This window comes from Enoplosus armatus, chromosome 5, assembly GCF_043641665.1.
Source record: "Enoplosus armatus isolate fEnoArm2 chromosome 5, fEnoArm2.hap1, whole genome shotgun sequence".
In the NCBI taxonomy this organism is placed as follows: Eukaryota; Metazoa; Chordata; class Actinopteri; order Centrarchiformes; family Enoplosidae; genus Enoplosus; species Enoplosus armatus.
The window spans coordinates 23,732,772-23,752,184 of NC_092184.1; the positions used below are offsets into that span (position 1 = coordinate 23,732,772).

Here is a 19,413-nt window from a genome sequence, read left to right on the forward strand (position 1 = left end):
TGCCTTTATCAATCCTCTCATATTTACCAGTACACATGGTGAGATGTGCAGAAGGCCAGTCATTATGTTAAATCATGTTTTGACTTAGTTAGGCTGCTTAATCAGGCATTATATCTACATTACATCTGCTCAGGTTAAACTACCTGTAGCTGCCCCCACCAGCTTGATGGCCCACTCAGTAGCCCGGCCACCATCTGTTTATTTATAGAGCCGCGACGACTAATCGATTAGTCGATCGAAAGGAGATTTAGATAATTATTTCAATTTGAAACTACTTTGATTTATTGCTTTTTATTTTCCAAGAAAAAATGCTAAAGGTTTGATGGTTCCAGCTTCTCAAATATGAGAATTTGCTTGTTTTACATTCTGGTAAATTAAATATCTTTTTGGTTGGACAAGACATCCAAAGACGGGGTTCTAAGATATTGTGATCGGAATTTTTCAGTGTTTTCTGACATTTTATAAACCAGGCGAAAATAATTGTTAGTTGCAGCCAAATTTACCCACTTGTCTTACAAGTAGCCACACATGGGCAGCCCCTCTGGTATCAGAAACCTTCTCACACGATTCCTTTGAGCTAAAACAAAGTGTTTCATTTCATTCATGAAGTTGTGTGCAGGTCCACAGGGTCATCAGGTGGGCTTCCTCTCAATAACTGGTACGTATAACCCAATACTGCATACGTGTGCAGAAAAAAGTGCAAAGGCAACAGTTCCCTTATTTCACTTTCATTTTCCCATCATCATTTCTTTCTTCTTCCAGTGATGTGTGTCCTTCATGTGTCGAGCAAGAAAACACGTCACCCGAGTCACACAGGTTTGTATTTCTGTAGTTTTATTATAACATTGTCTCCATGTCTCAAACAATACATCTTCTTACCTACAAAAATGCACAGAACTGTGCTAGTTTAACATATCAGACTCATACAGGTGCAATGAAACAAATGTACATGACCGTACACAACATCATGTGTACGCGTTAACAGATCAGGGGGCTTCCAACAAGCCCACCTGTGTGTAATTCATTTAAAACACTCTGCATGTGAGGCCTCATGAGAAAGGTAAGGCTAAAAACAGAACAGTTATCCACATGAATAACGACACTCTCGCATTCTTAATGGTTTATACACAGATGGGCGTTGGAGGCCCCCCCCCCCGTCCTCGAGATATTTTGCACAGAAAAGAGACAAAAGACAGAGATAGACTGTAGTCGCTAAAGGTGGTGACAGGCTTCGCCCTCTCTGTGCAGTCGTTCATCCATTCATGGAGGGAGAAAGCCGACAGAAGGAGTCCACAAAGACTCTGCACAAGCCCGTCACTCACCGGAATCACTCAAGTATCTGACCGCTCTGTCCGTTGTGCTTTGCCCACATGCATACAACACGCTATGTTCCGCTTACAGTAACATGACCTGGGATTTATTTAGAGGTAGAGTCCGTCCCCGATGACACTCAAAAGCTCTCACCTTCATCAAACAAAACACGCAAAAGAAAAAAAAGAAAAAATAGAAAAATAGAATAACAAAAAAAAAAAAAAGACATGAAAACAAACTAAGACAGTGAGATGCTCTTGGTCCAGTCTGTGTTACATTCACAAGCCCTGGCGGTTTCTCTGTAGTAGCACCAGAGTTGTTCCCAGTTCCCAGTTTACCTCGACTACTCGGAGTTAATACTTCATGTTAGATGGCGCGGGGGCCTACGCGGCTGCTGATGCACGTATGTCACCGCTTCCTGTGTAACCCGGGTTTCTACAGAAGGTTACAGAGGCAACGTGGTCCCCTTATCTGCTACAATTGTAATGCTGTTTTCCCACCGTAATCTACGTTTCCGTGCTCATCATCGACGTCTGTTGAGAGCACGGTATCCTACAACGCTCTGACCAACACCTTACAAATGACTCAAGGGTCTGTCCTGCTGCACACATTAAGCTGCTCGGTGTGGTGAAGCAGCTCAAGAAGGGTGTGTTCCTATTTCGTAATGTGTGAAAAAAAGAGAAAAGGAAATGTCTCCGAAAAGGGTTCAAGTGGAGACAAATGTAATTTTGCATAATGTATAAATTCCTAAAATAGCACTGATTTGTTCTAAAAAATGACATTTTGTAGTAGAACGGCACCATATTGAAAAATGAATATGACTCAACACGTTTTGCAATATTCTGCAATGTCCATGGACACATCTTTCTCTTAAAAAACGGAAACAACCATCTCTGAACTGCTGCTTTTCATCTGTTAGGTTTTGTATGTAAGAAAGAATAATAATAAGAATATATTTCAGCAGCTTCTTGATCTGTGATGATGCCGACTTCTTCATAGCACCCGTGCTGTTTTAAGTTCGGCAGAAACCTACAACACTTCTGGTTATTCTGTGAAATGGACAAGATAGCTCCAGTTTTAAGTTCTCAGAGTAAAGTAACTTTAAATATCCTGTGGAGTTAATTGTCAACGCTTGTAAACTGTGATTTACTGTCTTTTAGCTGAATGGATTTGGCTTTAGCTTTAAAGAAAAGTCTATTCTAGATACATTACCTGGTAGAAAATAAATAAGATACTTGGATTAATAGCCTGCACTATTTATCAGATTGTCACTGGAAAGTTATAATCAGCCTACGTGTCCTGGTGTTGGCTGTTGAGTCAGGTTCTGCCACTGCTGAGTGCCTGGATACGGCAAATACTCAGGTCCGAGGAAAGTAGTGAGATAAAAACTCATCCAAGATACAAAAGTGGGAGTCCCTGCCCTTTGACCCGGACTACATCATCCACTGAGCACAGCAACTATTCTACATAGTTCCTCATGGGAAAACAAAGGGGATGCTGGGGCTTGATGTGGCAAAACAAGAAAACACAAACATAATGTCTGGTAAACAGCTGCTGGGCTGCTTGTTAATGACATTTTAAAATATATATTATATATATACTATTATATATATATCTATAATAACTGCTCGTGTTGCTGTAAAGTTCATCCTCGGACGAAGGAGACAGGAACAATTAAATAAAAACATATCTGGGTCCAAAGGTCACTAACCACACGGGCTGGGTCCAGATCATTTCAGTGAGAGTGTGTGTGTGAGCCGACAGAAGTACCTTTATATGAGGGTCATGCATATAAAGACCCTCACAGAGCATTACTGCCCCCTGTATGGGCGCAATAAGAACTGCACTTCAGCAGCAGTCCTCCGCACAACACGCACACACGAGAACACACGAGTGGCACACATCCTCATTTTCACCACAATGGCAACACAGAGTCCTGCTTGAGTTCATGTTGTTGTGTGTGTGTGTGGGTGTGTGTGTGTGTGTGTGCATCATGAGGGTCCATGGCTGGTCGAGTGTGTCCCCCTGCTGGAGGGGTGTGTGTGTGTGTGTGTTCAAGAGCCAACGTTTGGCTGAGACTCTGACTCTGATTGGCTCTGGGCCTTCTGGTTCTCTTCATTCAGCTCCTCGCCCATCTCGCCCATGTCCATGTGCGGCAGGTCCTCCTCGATGGGGTCTGCAGCTGCATCCTCGCAGTACACACACATCTAAACACACACACACACAATGCAGATATTAAATATATGACTGTGGGAACTGTAATATATTAATATATGTGCCGATTTTCATGCAACTACATTTTTTAATTAATTGAAACTAAATTTACATCATCATGGGACTGAAACACGAAGCTTGCTGTTAGCTTAGCTTAGCAGAAAGACTGGACACAGAGAGAAACAGCTAGCCTAGCTCTGCCACCTAGCAGCTCCTCAAAGTGTAAAACCAACAATTTGTGTTTTTCATAGGGGGTTATGTGCCGGAGTATTTCTTGACTGGAAGCAGTGGCTTCCTGGAGTCTCTGCTGTCAACCTCACCATGACAACAAGACTCAAGGAAGTCACTGCTCCCAACCAAGAAATGGTCCAGCAAAATGTCAATTTTACACTCTGGTTTCGTGTGGATTAAACAGATATAATTAGTGAGCTTTAAAGTTGGACTTGCTTTTACAATCTTTAGCTAAGCTAAGCTAAGCTAAGCTAAGCTAAGCAGCTGCTGGCTCTGACTTCATTTTTAGTGGACAGACTTGGGAGTGGTATTGATCTACTCATCAAACACATATCGACATAATTATTTGAAATTTCTATTTGTGCACAAGGGATAGTCACTTTGTGTTTATGACTTGGTGCAGACACCAGTTCTATTAGGATGAGGATGTTTTATGTGACTGTCAATACTTTTAGTTTTGAACATTTACAAGCCAAATGTTTCCCGCGTTTCAGCAAACTAGATGAGAAAATGTGGAGTTAATGTGGAATGCATCTTAAGACGTTGCTGCAAACCGATTCTAGAGATACACAACGTGAGTGTGCGGCACTGACCTTCACATTGATTGCAGCAGGTAGACCTCCCCTCCTCATCCAGGGGTGTTCCTCCACTAGCTCTCGCCGCTGGTCTGAGGAGAAGTGGGGCTGGCTCTTCTGCATCTGCCTCAGCCTCTCCTTGTCTTCTCGCAGAACCTTCTGAATGTCCCTGAGGGTCAGTAAACACACACATTACAGAAGGGCCTCGAATGTAATTCATTTTTTTGTCATTTGTTGCATAATAGGCCTTTGTTTGAAATTCTGTTTCCCCCTAAAATAAAACCTAATCCCCGTCAGTGACTTACCTGGATGGCATTTGATACGTCATCATGACCTTGTCGTCAGCATTGGCCATCAGCAGCCAGAGGGGCTCCTGGAGAACATATTTGATGAAATGCTCTCCGTCCCCTTGGGTTGAGAGGTTGGCCTGTGATTGGCCATCTTCAGAGCCTTCTTCGCCTCTCGTCTTGGCCTTAGCCTTGGCCTTGGGGTCGTGTTCCAGGGAGTCAACGCTGCCAAAGTATTTGCTGGTGTTGTTGCTCCCTATACACAATTCAAGAGAGACAGGAGAACAGTCAAAAATAGACTTCAATGCATACTTTTTGTAGGAAATGTTGAATCTTTATACCAACCAATCAGATACTAGTAATATCATGAAGTAGCATAAATAAAAGTTACGTTTATTCAGTGGTGATAAACGCTTGTGAAGCCTGGGTGTTCCTCTACTGACCTATTCTGCTGCCAGAAGCTCCACTAGCTGATGTAAGACAGCCTGAGCCCGATCCGGAGCCAGATCCTGAGCCAGAACCTGACCCTGATCCTGAGCCAGATCCGGAGCCCGATCTGGAGCCCATGGATCCAGAGGTGGCTGATCCGGTGCCGGAGCGGGAGTCCTCCTGCTCCTGCAGCAGGATGTCCAGCAAGTCGCAAGAAGAGGAGTTACCGTCGCTGTGAGCCCCATCTCCTGGGGACTCCACCTGAGACACAAGGCAGCAAACCATCAGAGACGAACCCACAAACTACTGTGAAGTGCTGTGACGGGCTTTATGTGGAGGTGCTGCCGTGTAAGAGTTCTGAGGGTAAATCAAAGATATTGGCTCTCTTGTGCGTCTCACCTGTTGGTGGTGTTCAGTCTTGGCTGCGCCTCCGTTCTTGTCCCCTGCTGCTCCGGCTGCCCCTGATGCTGTACCGTTGCCCAGGCCTCCAGCAAGGAGCGTGGTGCTGTCCTGCCGTTCCACTGAGCGCTGTCCCTCCTCCATGCTCAGCAGATTGAGCTGCAGAGGCGAGCTGCACCGCGACTCAAACAGCGGCGGTGACGTTGCGGGCTCCCTCGCTCCAGAGGCTGGGGTGGAGGAGCGAGATGCCGCCCCCTCTCGGGGCTCCACGGCCAGGGCTTTGGGGGGCTCGGGGGCTAGGCTGTAAGGGAAGGCCTGAGCAGGATATGGGGCTTGAGCCACAAACTGAGTCTGCACTGGGAAAGAAGGCTGGGCAGCGAAGGGCTGCTGGGTAGTGTAGGCAGTCTGAGGGGCCTGGAAAGGCTGCTGGGTTGTGTAGGCAGTCTGGGGGGGCTGGAAAGGCTGCTGGGTTGTGAAGGCAGTCTGGGGGGCCTGGAAAGGCTGCTGGGTAGTGTAAGCAGTCTGAGGGGCCTGGAAAGGTTGCTGGGTTGTGTAGGGGGTCTGAGTGGTTTGGAATGGCTGCTGGGGGGTAAAGGCAGTCTGCACGGGGAACGGCTGTTGGCTGGTGTAGGGGGTTTGTGTTTGCATGGCATAGGCCGGCTGCGGGGTCTGAAAGGGCTGCTGAGTAGTGTATGCAGGTTGCGTCTGGGTCTGCTCAGGGAAAAACGTCGGTCTAGGAGCAGCCGCCAGCTGCCCTATCGGACCTAACTGTCCCATTTGGGGGAAGATATAATTGGGTAGCACCAGAGCCACCACAGGTGTAACAATGGGTGCAGGAAAGGGAGTGGCAGTAGGTGGGGCTTGGGTGCTCTGCCCCTCTCCAAAGCCTGCGGAAAGGGAGGGGTCAGGGTGTGGGGCCTGAGCTGGGGCAGCAGGTCCTGGGGGGTAGAGTGGGTAGGCAGGCACCATGGCTGGGTAGGAGACGTTAAAAGCTGACAGGGATGCTTCTGACGGGGACCACGAGGTTTGGTTGAGACCCTGGAGAGGGGGCCGGGGTTTGCGGTCTGATACAGCGCTGTCTGACGAATCGGGATGCTTCATTCGTGGCTTCTTGGACTTCCTGCTGCGGATGCCCTTCTTGGCAGTAGTCTCGGGCCGGGTGGTGCCCTGTTTGGCTGCACCTCGTGGTCCAGAAGATTCTGAGATCATACATGAGGAAGTCAGAGGGTTGATTGGGTTGAGCTAGGAACTTTTTTTGTTTTGTAGATTTATTGTGATCTAATATTTTTTTTTAAACATGTTTTTAAAGATAGATAGAGCAAATGAATTCTGATAACCTTTTTCATCTCATGTGGTTACTATTAAACTTTGTGTACCTTCAGCGTTGGCTGGACCTCTCTGCTTGTGCAGATATGTGAAACAGTCCTTCTGGAAGGTCCTGGCGTTGCGCAGCTCTCGGCAGCGGGTCAGGAAGGCCTGCTCTTCTTTCTGGGTGTGTGCAGCCAGCACCTGCTTGGTCAGATCCAGCCGCTTGTAGGCCTCCTTCTCCTGGCTGGGCGGAGACACCACGCTGACAGGCAGAGCTGGGGGCGCAGGGCTCTCTGCCACGTCCTCGATAATCTCTGTAGAACCAATCGGAGCCATAAGCATCAGTCAAACAGAACTTATGGATGAATTCACACCGTACGCCGTTCCAGGTACGTTTCTGTGTTTGACATCACTTCTATTAAGAAAGAACGGACGCAGACACTCACCAGACTCTGGCTGAGGCTTCTTGTCTCCCACATGGACGATGGTGCTGCTGTAGCTGCACTGTGAGGTGATGGACACCACGCTCTCAGCCTTGCTGGGCAGGGTGAGGGGTGCCAGGGGGCCTCCCACCACAGCAGCTGCTCCAGACGGAGGCTTCTTTGGTGCTTTCATGTTTGACAGGCCTGGCTGGGCATCTAGCATCAAAGGGTCTGGATGGGGAGAGAGAAATGCTCTGTTAACTCCATGCCATAGATGACTACAGTCTAATTCCTGAATGCCAAGTGAATGCAGGCATCAATGTAAATGTTTTGACTCAATATCAAGAGAGTGGATCTAAAATCCTATATGGTGTGACACGTCTGTGTGTACATACCTGGGTTAGTATCAGGCACTTGCATGCCATCCTCTGAATCCTTCTTGTCATCATCTGAGTTGGAGGAGGTGGTGTTGGAAGAGAACTGGTACTTCCTCTTCACTGTGATGGGGATGTTACAACTCTCCAGGTACCTGAGAAACAGAAATGGATTTAATCAGAGAGTGCACGCAACACACACGTGATCTTCTAACCATCATCATTCATCCACACAAAGCCTTACCTGATGACACTGTCGAGGCAGCTGATCTGCTGGTAGGAGTGGACAGTCTGGTCTTTGCAGGTGAAATCCTCCATGCTGGCTGCAGTACTGTCTCTGACCTGCTGGGGGGGCGCAGAGTCCTTCAGACGCAGCGCTGGACTCTTATAAGCTGCCGCTGCTGCAGAGGAAGGGAGGAGAAAATATCAGAAACGCACACCAAGACAGGCAGCTGAACACAAATATAAAACCATCTGCTCCCTTTTTGTTTGACTTCACTTTGACTGCCACACAAATAACTTCTGATCCTTGTGGCTCATTGCAGTACATAATGTACAGTATTGAACTCACTGTCAGTGGTCTTCCTCTGCTCAGGTTTGGATAGCGATGGTGAGGGCGACATGGGAGGGGTGCGCAGGCAGACCTGGGAGTCCTGGTTCTTCAGCATGTGGACCCCTTTACAAATTTCCTGGAATGTCCTGGGAGGCTTGGCCTTGCCCGTCTCCTCGGCTGTCTTCCCCGTCGTGGCGTTCCCATTGCTCTCGCTGGACGAGCTGATGCTCACCAGCTGCTCGTGGGAGCCATTGCTGCCATGGCTACCATAACCGCTGGAGCCCATGTTGTGGACCGGCTGAAGAGAGAAAAGGTACAGAAGTTACAGAAACTGACAAATGCATGTATGAGATGTGTATTTAAGTGGGGGTCTAGTGTGTGCGTGTGTGTATACATACTTGGAGTAGCAGCCTGTGGATCTGTTCACTAATCTCCTGGATGTCTGAGTCCATGATCTTCCCTCCATGGAAAGCTGGTGCGGCAAAAACATCTTCATTCACAGGACCCCTGAAAAACACAAACGCCACGGTCATCTAGCACGTTCAAGGTGAAATACATTTCAACATAACAACAATAACGTTGGATATACTCACATGCGGACTTTGTGCCTGCCAATGACAAAGGAGACCTTGCGGCTCCAGGGGTTGACGAAGCTGGACCAGCTGGTGTCGATGGTGATGTACTCGCCGTTTCTCGTACAGAAACGGGTCGAGGAGTGATCGGACGGCTGACCAGCGTACTGCAGAACTGTTGGCAACAGAACGTAGAGTGTGTGTGAGAGACAGAAAGCTGGGCGACATAAAGGGTTTCTACATTTCTAAACTGTGGATGTAAAAATATCCTTTCAGCACTGATACTGTGCTGATCCGTTAAGAGAATCAAGTGAATGAAGGGGGGGCTCCCTTACTTTTGCGATGCACAGCCAGCATCGAGGGTCGGTCACTTGGGTGCAGATTGAGTAGCACAGGGGTCCCGATCAGGTCCTGAGGGAGGTAACCCAACAGAGGAACAGCCCTGATGGAGACACAACAACAACAATGTGTTAAAGAACTGCTCAAAAGAGTCCTGCAGTGGTTCCACAACATCTCCTGAACCTCAGGTCCTCTATATACGCCACAAAGACAAACTCACCTCTCATCCACATCCTGGAACACACAGTTAGGTGTGTGTGTGGTGGTGAAGATACGCTTGTCAGGAGGGATTCTGGGTGCTGTGGAGAGAGAAGATATAGAAGTTTTATAGAAGTGGCTATTCTAGAGATCATATGTCTTGCCTGTGGACAGCCAAAATGTTACAGAGCGGTAAATATGAAAGCTTCTCCTGTTATGGGATGCGTGTTACACGAGACAGAGAGGCGATATAGTAAGATGAACACTTGAGAGCACATGAATGAGCTCACAGGCCTCACCTTCGTATCCAGAGTGCACCCTCTCAGCCAGGAGGAGGCAGCAGAACTGTTCCTCACCCAGCTCAGCATCCTGGACTTTCATCAGGTAAGGAGTCATACGGAAAGGGTAGTACTGGAGATCCCCTTCACGCTCCTTACCACCACTGCAACACACACACACACACACACACACACCATTATAATACTGTTTCACATTACTGGAGTAGTACCTTTCAAAAGTTACAGGCTTTCAAAAAAATTCAATTTGCTTTTGAAGTAGAAGAAAGAGCAAATAAAAGGATTTAGGTTTAGCAAATTGAATAGAGAAAACTGAAGTGAAGTTCATGGGCTTTTAATGGTCTGACACATCAGCTCCTGAAAGCTGCGACTTAATATCATTTAAAATGTCTTAATGTAGTAATTATGTACTTAACGCTAATTAAATCTTCTTCTTCTTTTTAATGATTACATATATTTTTATTAAAAAAACAGATATTTTCCAGGTATTATAACATGATCACATTATATATTGAATAAGCAACAGAAGTCCTTCAGCTTAAACTGTAGCTGTAACACCCAATCTGGCCACTAGATGGAGGAACAGTTCAAAAGCTCACAGCCGCTGACTTCCTCCCTCCTCTCTTGCTCACCAGCACTGTGCTGACTCAGAGCTAGTTTGAGCAGGAAACTATGGATCAGAGAAGCTGCGGGGCCACGGTCACTCACCTGATGCGGCAAAAGAAGGATTTCTCCTGCATGCACTCCGTGGGAGACGACTCTGAATAAGAGAGGGAGAAGGTGGGATGAATATATCACCAAATGCATCAGATTAAGTACCAAATGACCCACCTGTTGGAGTCAAAAAGGAAAAAGGTCTATGTAAAAATACAGAAACAAATTACAAAATTTACCATAGACATGAATCAACCTCTAAGACACAGTGTCAACAATAACTGAAGATTAAGTAGGATTTATCGCATTAGATTTATGCAGGTGCATAAACCCTTAACTCAGAGCCTCTGACTGCACCAACATGCCAATATGGCTCCAGCAAAAATGTGGCAGGTGTGCGCGAGTAGGCGTGCATTCGCTAATGTGTGATTGAGCATGTTAATGAAATATGTGCTATGTGTGTATTGAGCATGTGTGTGTGGGGGCGGGTCACGTGAAGGAAATTGAGGCTCGTGTGTGTGCAGGTGGTTCGGGTTGTGTTTCATGTGGGTTTTCCACGTGCCCTTTGTGGGTGATGGAAATCTACCATCCATGTCCAGCACCACGTTGGCCCACTTAAAATTAAATATCGGTTTGTTTCAGTGGGACAACATTTGAAAATCTGTTATGAGGATTCCAAGTTAGATAAAAAGCAGTTATAATATTTAATATTTAATATTTAAGACCGCTGGTACCTGCTCCGGTGCACATGCTCCATGAGGGCAGGCGGTAGGGCGTGGTGAAGCTGTAGAACACGCTGACGTCCTGAGGCGTCAGGAACTCCACAAACTTGGCGTTATTAAACACTTCCCGCTTGCAGTTCAAGATGGACGCCGCCTGCTCTGAGATGTAAACAATCTTCCCCGTGATGAGTGAGACGGCTACAGCAAATATATCCTGCCGGTCAAAAAGACAAATTGGTTAGTTAGGCGTCTTTTTCAAGATGTACAAAAAATATATTTTTATGGAGCTGCAGTTAAGTAATTAAAGGATGTATTTTTTTGTTGCACTGATGAATTAAATCTTAAAGAAATGACAATATTTTGTGTATGAGAGTCCGATTTCAGAATTTGAGATGTGACTTCTTTTTAAAATTTCACTTAAAATATGATTTCTTTTATCATATTTGCACATTTCAGATCACTCCCACCACTGTGAAGCAAATACATGATATGGCCATGGACCTTGTGGATGTTCCCTCTTTATTGAAGGTCAGAGGTACTTACAGTGTTTTTGAGGGTGTATTCTGAGGTGATGCTGTTGATTTCCTCGATGGTGTAGGAGGACACATCAAATCCTGGTGGCTGACTGTCATTAATCATCAGCATCTGGTAGTATTCCTCATTGGCTGCAAAACAAAGAGAGGACGGGTCAATGCACACATCGTACTTACATTGCTTTTCATGCAATATTCACACCCAAAAAATCTGAGAAAATGATTCAGAATGCCCCCCCCCCCCCCCAGATCGGTCCAAATTCTCCAAAAGTTTATTCGCCAATGCAACAGTCGTCAACATCGCTGACGTACAACGACGACGATGTAAAAAACATGTACGAACATGTGCATGAAAAAAGTGCCAACGGAAGCGAGTCTTACCTTTCACCTGTTTGACACACCGCAGCGCATATTTGAGCGTGTTGACGGTGCTGGACTTGCCCTTGCTCCTCTTTTCTGACGGCAAGTGCATCTTCAGCTCCTTGAGGGTCTTGAAGAGCTCCTTCTGTGTCTTAGCTTTGGCTGACTGTTCGCTGCTGCAGGGCGAGCATGAGACAGATACACGTGTGTCAAAATGACAAGGTCTCACCAGCACCGTCACACGCTTTCCAGCACAGACAGCAGGAGGGGGTAGCTACCAGTATGTAAAGGGGATGGGGCATGTGGGATGCATCTCCTGTGGGTCTGACTCTCTAGAACTTTCTTTCTACTGTTGCATGCAGGTTAAAACTCTCACAGTTTACATGGAAGGAGGAGGAATAAGTAATCGTCTACAGTTTTAGTTTAGTTTTCTGTCAAACAAAGTGTATCAAATGGTAAGAGTTGCCATCATGAAAGGTGAGATGTAAGATGAACACTAACCTGCAGCCGCTGGTTGAAGGGTTGTCCTGCTCGGAGCTCACCAGACTGAAGGCGTTGGAGCTGCTCGGCGGCGAGGGGCTGTGAGAGTTTGAGCTGTAAGAATAAACAACATGTCCCGTTATTGAAGGTGCCCAGAAAGACCACAAGACAGAGCGCTATGAAAGCACAGTTAGAGCGCCAAAACAAAAAAGGTAAGACTAAACATATTATAACTAAGTCAAGGACTTGGTGTTATAGAGTGTACCCGGAATGCCACAAACATACCATCTGTGTCCCCTGTATGAATAAGTCCCTACAAACATGGACAGTAGCTGACAAGGACCAAACAGGAGGGTCAAACATTTCTTTCCCTGGATTTGGAATGTAAAAACAAGTGGCACAGTAAACAACCCCTTTTCTCTAAATATGCTTTATCATTATGGAAGATAATCTATAAATGTCTCCTATAAGTACTTGATGAAACTGTTTTTATTTGATTTGAAGCTTGACGTAGCCTTGAGAATGTATTGTTGCTCTAATGGGGGGAAATAACCCACAAACATCCACTGAGCACCGAACAAGCCCAGCTCACGCAGCATGTGTCAGACAAACAGAGAGAGCTAAGCAGAACCACTGATGAGGAGACGTAGTGTACGTCCATTTATTGCCTCCGCAGCTCCCTCGCATCATCTAAAGTGGTAAAAAAAAAAAGAATGAAGAAGGTGGGAATCGAGGAAACACAGGATTGAGGCGGCATCTGACGTCAGTTTCTGGTGACGGCGGCACAGCTGGGTAACTGTCAGCTGACTTGAACTGCTCTGTGGTGCCTTTTGTTGCCCTGGAGTTTCTTGTTTTACACAGTGAATGTGATGCACTGTTCCAATACTGATAATAAGGCCCCATACTGTAGTTATCAATGCTAATGCTTTCCTGCTTTTATTTACTGATGTCCACCAGCCTCTGCTTTTTGTCTCATCCACACACGAACAACCAACTTCAGACTGAGGACATTTCAGTCAATCCAACACGCACGTATAAGGTTAACTGTTAAGACGGCATTTGGCCACTACATTTCAATCAAGCAGCTCAAAAGAGTTTGTAGCCATCAGACTGAAGCTGGCGGCCCACGTCTTACTTTTGAAACTCAAAATGTGCAGGAAGTTCCTCAGGTGTGTGTGAGTATGTCCTGAACTCATTCTGTCAGACACATTCCTGCACGCAACATCATCAGTCATTGAGAAAGTAATATGTTGGCTTGTACAGCACGGGGCTGCGCAGGACCACTTGTGTAGTGGTGTTGTACTGGACTGCGTGTTGAAAAGTGTCTCCAATATTTTCTCCATCTCATGGATGAAACAAACAAACAAACACTTGAGCTTGGTTATGTAACAGCAGACCTCCAGAAGGTGTGTTGTTTTCTTCAGACAAGAGATGATGATCAGACAGATGTGGGGGGGGATCTTTATGTTTAAAAGCCAGACATCTTTGACCTGCATATGATTAATTAACGAACACTAGGCTCCAGCTATTTAGAATTACAACTGACGCCCAGAATTCTTATCAAAATCATGTAATTATTATCTCTGAGGAGCTAGCACAGTGTTGTTTGAGTATCCATTAATCCTATGACACCTACAGTCTTGACTATTTGTACACAATTAACCCACTTAACTGATTTCATTTTTCCTGAACAGAGATGGTTTTTCTCAGTCAATAACAAGTCATTTCTAAATGGAACTGTGCCGACTGTCACCGTCTTTTTGTAGCTCGTCTCATAATTAGGAACAAACCCCACAGCTGTCCTCAGTCTGAGACAGTCTGCTAGACTGCAGCAATGACTCATACAGGAGAAAATGGCCCTTCTATTACATTTAATGAACCTTACTTCCGTGACCTAGATGGTCCGCTCCCCCATGGTGGTGGGAGAAAAAAGCTTCATTTAACATGAGTGCATTTGATGTGCCCTCACCTCTTGTTGCTCCCCGAAGACTCCATGAGAGCGGAATCCTTTCCGTTGCCATTTGAGCTGCCCACGGACTCATTGCCATGGGACTCATTGCCGTGCGACTCGTTACCATGGGATTCTGTCCCGCTCCCACTCGAGCCGCTGCCACCCATCTCTACATCCTCGTGCAAGGGTGGGCGTGGCCGCTTCCTGTCCTCGTGCGGGGAGCCCGACAAGGTCGAGTGCTCGTGGCCGCTGTCGCTCCCCTCGGAGGCCAATCCCAGTTCGACCCCATCCTGCTCTCCGCAACCCTCGTTGTAACTGGCCATGCGATGAAGCTGGCTAATGGAGCCGCGGGGAGAGCGCTCCTCTTCCTCCACCTGGAAGCCGACCCTTTCACGGTTCCGCTGGCGCCCGTCCAGGGTTGAGTACAGGAAGTGCTTTGGATCACTGTCCTCAGACATGGGATGGGCCAAAGGTCAAAAGATGGGAGATTAAGTTGCCTTCCACATGGTACTGAGCTGATGCCTCAGGAGTGGGGATGCAGTCTACAAGGAGGAAAATAAACCACAGGTGAAATTACTCAGACGAACCCTTTACGATACAGTGCACTTCTATAGATAGCAGATCAATAGCAAAGAAACAGTCCTAAAAGAAGAAGCAATCGATGAGGATTAGAGAAAAGCATCCATCAAAAATACAGCAGTGCACTTTGATCTGATCAGCCAGTGTAGCCTTGGATCTCAGCATTTTTAAAAGTCAATAATAAAGAAAAGGGCACACACACACACACACACACACACACACACACACACACACACACACACACACACACAACAAGGCTGCTGCCATCCATCCTTCAAAAGGTCTGCACAGTAAATAGGCCGTTGTTTGCCCTTTCCAGGCGGACTTAAGCCCCAGACCAGTGTGATCCAGTTCAATCTTTCAAAAGAGCATTTTCACATGAAAGGTGAGGCCATAGAGATGAAAACACACCGCAAATGAAAACATTCACCTCACACAGACCACAGGGACGAATATGGACGTTGAAAGACAAAATGCTTTTGAAATAATTTGTCATTTTGAAGTTTTGTCTTCTCCTCCGCAGCCAACGGCCTGGCCCCTCACTAATGAACTCATACAACAGGTAGGAAGAGAAAGCCTCACAAACAGCATTATCATTCATGCCACACAAACACATCGTGTTGATGCATCGTTCATGTTCACTTAAGTCTAAAACCAATAAATGTAGCCTTACGTAACACAGCGCAGCACCGGCCCTGAATCCACCAACAATATAAAAAGAACAATGTGCATAGTCCCTCAGGTAACATTTACCTGGTATCATGACATCATTTCAATGATTACACAAGTCACCTTAGAAAACCTCTCTATGATCGTAACATGGGCATCCACTTTGTCAATACAGGGTGAATTTCTCACAAGCATTCAGAGGCGTGAACATCGTATTTATTCTCTAAAAGAAGCTTGATAAAAATACAAGAGCAGCAGTTTTCCTCAGCTCTGCAGCCTCCTCCTCCTCCTCCTACACCCCCAACAGCAGAACAGCAGTAGTTGGAGCTATTAATGCCTGTTAAAGCCATAATAGGAAATACTGGCAACAGGTACTGAAGCCAAATCCAAAATATTTCACTGTTTCCCTGCTATCCAAGATCAGGCTGCAGCTATTTATGTAAGAGTACAAATTCAGCAGCTTGACTATTTTTCACTCTTTACATAAGCAGTTTTACATAACTTCCCAAAGTTTCAGGGAAGGTTTGTCAAGTTTTAAAGGTCTACAAAAACCTAGCAGACTTTCCAACCACCCACACATCCACTGCCAGAGTCGGAAATGACCCACTCCCGAGTTAAACTGAGGTGCTACACAAGCCGCAGAGGGGACTTTCTATTGGTTGCTGCAAGGGACCAATCAGGAGATAGCAAGGAGTAAGAACAGGTTAGAATGATGTCAGCCAATCAGGGGGAAGGTAGGGTTGACCTCAGGTTAGAATATAGAAACACAGGTAAAAGGATCCATGAATAGCATGTTTAAGCTCATGACACAGCGCTATATGACACAAAATCAGGAAATTAAGACTGTTAACAATAAGCCAGCAAGTTATTTATTATTACTCAGACAGTTTGCTGGAAACAGTGTAATCTAGCAGGCGCTAAGGTCTAGAACAGTCAACAATAGATGCTACAAAACATTTAAAAACTAGGTTAACACAATTAATTAAATAACAAAGTATATCAAGGTCTGCGCACACACATAAAAATACTATCATGAAAAGCACTTTGTACTCCAAAACCTGTGCAAACTGCCAAGATGTTGGTTTGCGTGTAACAGTAATACAAAACAAAATCCCAATATTCTTCAGCAAATGTGAACAATGTCCTGTATAACTAATAGTTTTTAAACTCTTTAAAATAAAAAAAAAGACCATGCAACATGGATATGAGCTTACCAGAGACCCCTTTCTCTATGAGCATCACTTAACAGACCAGCAGGCAAGTGTTGAATTACAACTTTCTCCCCAAATCCTCTAAACTCTTCAAAACGCAGCAGAGGAAAGACACAGTGCAGCTGAACTCCTTCTGCTGCCAGCTCAGCCTGTTTCAGCCGGAGCACTGATACACCCAACACACTAGCACAGATCTCAGGCATTATACAACGCTGCTCCAGTCACATGGATTTGGCTATAGTGCATCACAAAGCAGTGGTGGACTTGTTTCATAAAACCACATGCTTTCCCTTGTAACCTGCCACACTACTTTCTTTAATGACACTTGCAGACAGAAATAGCACGAGCACATTTAAAGCACTTCCCAATCATTCACACAGGCCTTTCCTACATTAGGATCAGGGTTATTAGAGGAGGATTGCACTCAGTATGTATGGATGTTATGTCTTCCTCCAGCATTTCATTCAAATGTACATAATCACAGTATCTGCCACTATAGGACACGATTTACAGACTTATCACATCTATCTTACACAGTGTGAGTAATAATCTATTAAAAACAATAAATAACAATAACATCTAATAGAAGGCACCTAATGTTTTATATGAGTGGTGTGATATAAAGTATATTCTTTGTAGCTGGAACAGTGTTTTCTGTCTTATGGAGGAGACATATTGGAGTTGTCTGATCTGGCATCAATATCCAGATCACAATGCAACTTAACAGCGTTGTAATATATTGTTAAAAACTCAGGGTTTCTATTGCAATATGTATTATATGTACAAGATAAAATGTTTAACTACAGAAAATACGATTAAAAGACGTTTATAATGGGAACAAACACCGCCCCACCCCCCTCCAACTCCCATGACCTGATATTCGAAATCCACACACACGTTGACCTGCAATCCACAGCACGGTACACTGACACAGTTATGTAAAAGTAACGATATCGTTACAAACCCGCATCAAACCCGCAGCCGATGGGCCGCGGGGGGGTGGATATGTCACAAAAGCAGACATTTGTCTTCCCTAAGAGCGAACAGAAAACGTCAAACCGGCGTTTTAGGTTATAAAAGTAGAATAAGTAGAGCAATCAGACTCTACGCGCATGCGCATATGGGGTTTTTGTTATGCAACTTATTTTTTTTTAAGCTCGGTTACTCATTCTTACAACTAAAAGGTGTAAATTAAGGATAACCAACCTGTGCTGCCGAAGTTAAAAAAAAAATCGCCTCTCCTGCCGTCCCCGGTGTCGAGACAAAACGAAACCGACCGGCGAGTAAAGCATTCGGTTAAAACAGCCAGAGTTCCTCAATGGGAGCCGCGACACAGACGGGTTGACACAGAAGCCTGCAGTTCCTCCCCGGTTCTCTCCGGCTCTGGCCCGCCAGCGAATCGGAGAGCTCGGCGAGCGACCTCAATTCAGACTCCGCCCTTAGCGTCTCCCAATTGGTTGGATGCTACGAGTTTCCATGGAGAAAGTGACGGAATTGCAGTAGCGGGAGCTCATTGGCCCAGAGAGCTGTCCGTCGTTTTATATAAACAAACCCTCCGCTGCACGTGGATTACCATGTTGTGTGTATCGTGCGGCGTGAGACTGAAGTAGTTACGACTCCGCCGGGCCCCGAACAGCGTATCCAGTGTTGAAATTACATAAATACAAAGCACCGAAGAGGAAGCAACCAGTGAGCGACGAGCCACACCGAACATCACCAACATCAAGACGTTTAACTGGCCTCGGCTCTGATGTTTGTGGCCTGTAAATACCATTATTATTATTATAAGTGAAGTTAGTGAGTTGGGCGAGGTGTCCCATAACGCAAGATGTTGCACACGTAGCAGCTACAACCTTAAAAATACAAGCTGACACGAGTATTTGAAGACGTCTGTTGAGGGACGTACTGGCGAAGGGGCAACGTCTCCTCGTTTGATGGTATATAGAGACATGTTCTTCCATATTACTGCGTCACATATGTTATGGCACTGCGGTGATGCTGCCTTTCTTCTTCTTCGAGAGAGAGAGCACGGATAAAATGTCCTCCGACTTCACGGAAGATCATTCGTTATCTAACATTTATTTTCATACATGTACAGTTTTATAAAAGAACAGACAAGGACGTAGCTGCTCCTGTAAGTAAAGTAATTGAGAAAGCAAAAAAAAAAAGAAGATGTCTCCCTCAGAGCTTCATCAGGTGTAACATCTGAGAGGGATACAGGTTCACATCCTCTCCTCACTCCAGACTGAGACCTTTGTTCAACATCCTGTCATGATGGGTGGGACTCTGCTGTGTGCCAGGCTTGCCCATCGCAGTTTGTCTGTGTGTCTGACTCCGGAGAGCACTCATTATATTGTGTTTTATTTTTCACATGCTGGCAGGCGTAGCAGCCACAACAACACCATATTTTCCTCCGTGGCGGTGCAGAAATCTGGACTCTCTGAGTGCTCTAAGTGCCAGTTTCAAGTGGCAAAGTCGAGCCGAGTCTCTCACATCCACCCTCTTAAGATCTGACTTGTGTGGTATCACGCTGGGAGCCTGATACTGTGAGAGGGCTCTGAAGTCCTCAACACACACCTCAACTGTGCGTGGACCCGACTCTGACAGTAAAACGACATGGATTCACTGATCAAGCCCGTCACCATCCTCTCTTTCAGACACACACACACACACATTTGATTTGCTGGTGGTGGCCGCAGACTGGGAGATCCAACAGGTGGGTGGAATTCCCTAAACACAAGTGAGT

The 19,413-nt window shown here is 45.8% G+C and overlaps 1 protein-coding gene across 1 annotated transcript; it reads right to left on the reverse strand.

The window, feature by feature from the left end:
* Positions 1–819: 819 nt before the first annotated feature.
* Positions 820–18,006, reverse strand: LOC139285725 (period circadian protein homolog 2-like). Its single transcript, XM_070906362.1, has 23 exons — positions 17,874–18,006; positions 14,227–14,750; positions 12,279–12,371; positions 11,799–11,953; positions 11,428–11,549; positions 10,897–11,098; positions 10,217–10,268; positions 9,512–9,654; positions 9,235–9,313; positions 9,011–9,117; positions 8,697–8,850; positions 8,502–8,610; positions 8,122–8,401; positions 7,795–7,951; positions 7,572–7,705; positions 7,201–7,407; positions 6,823–7,068; positions 5,978–6,645; positions 5,447–5,860; positions 5,062–5,308; positions 4,637–4,874; positions 4,350–4,500; positions 820–3,518 (listed from the first exon to the last, which is right to left on the reverse strand). Exons 2-23 carry the CDS (start codon positions 14,664–14,666, stop codon positions 3,366–3,368), a joined length of 4,551 nt encoding a protein of 1,516 aa, XP_070762463.1. The 5' UTR covers positions 14,667–14,750; positions 17,874–18,006; the 3' UTR covers positions 820–3,365.
* Positions 18,007–19,413: the final 1,407 nt, after the last annotated feature.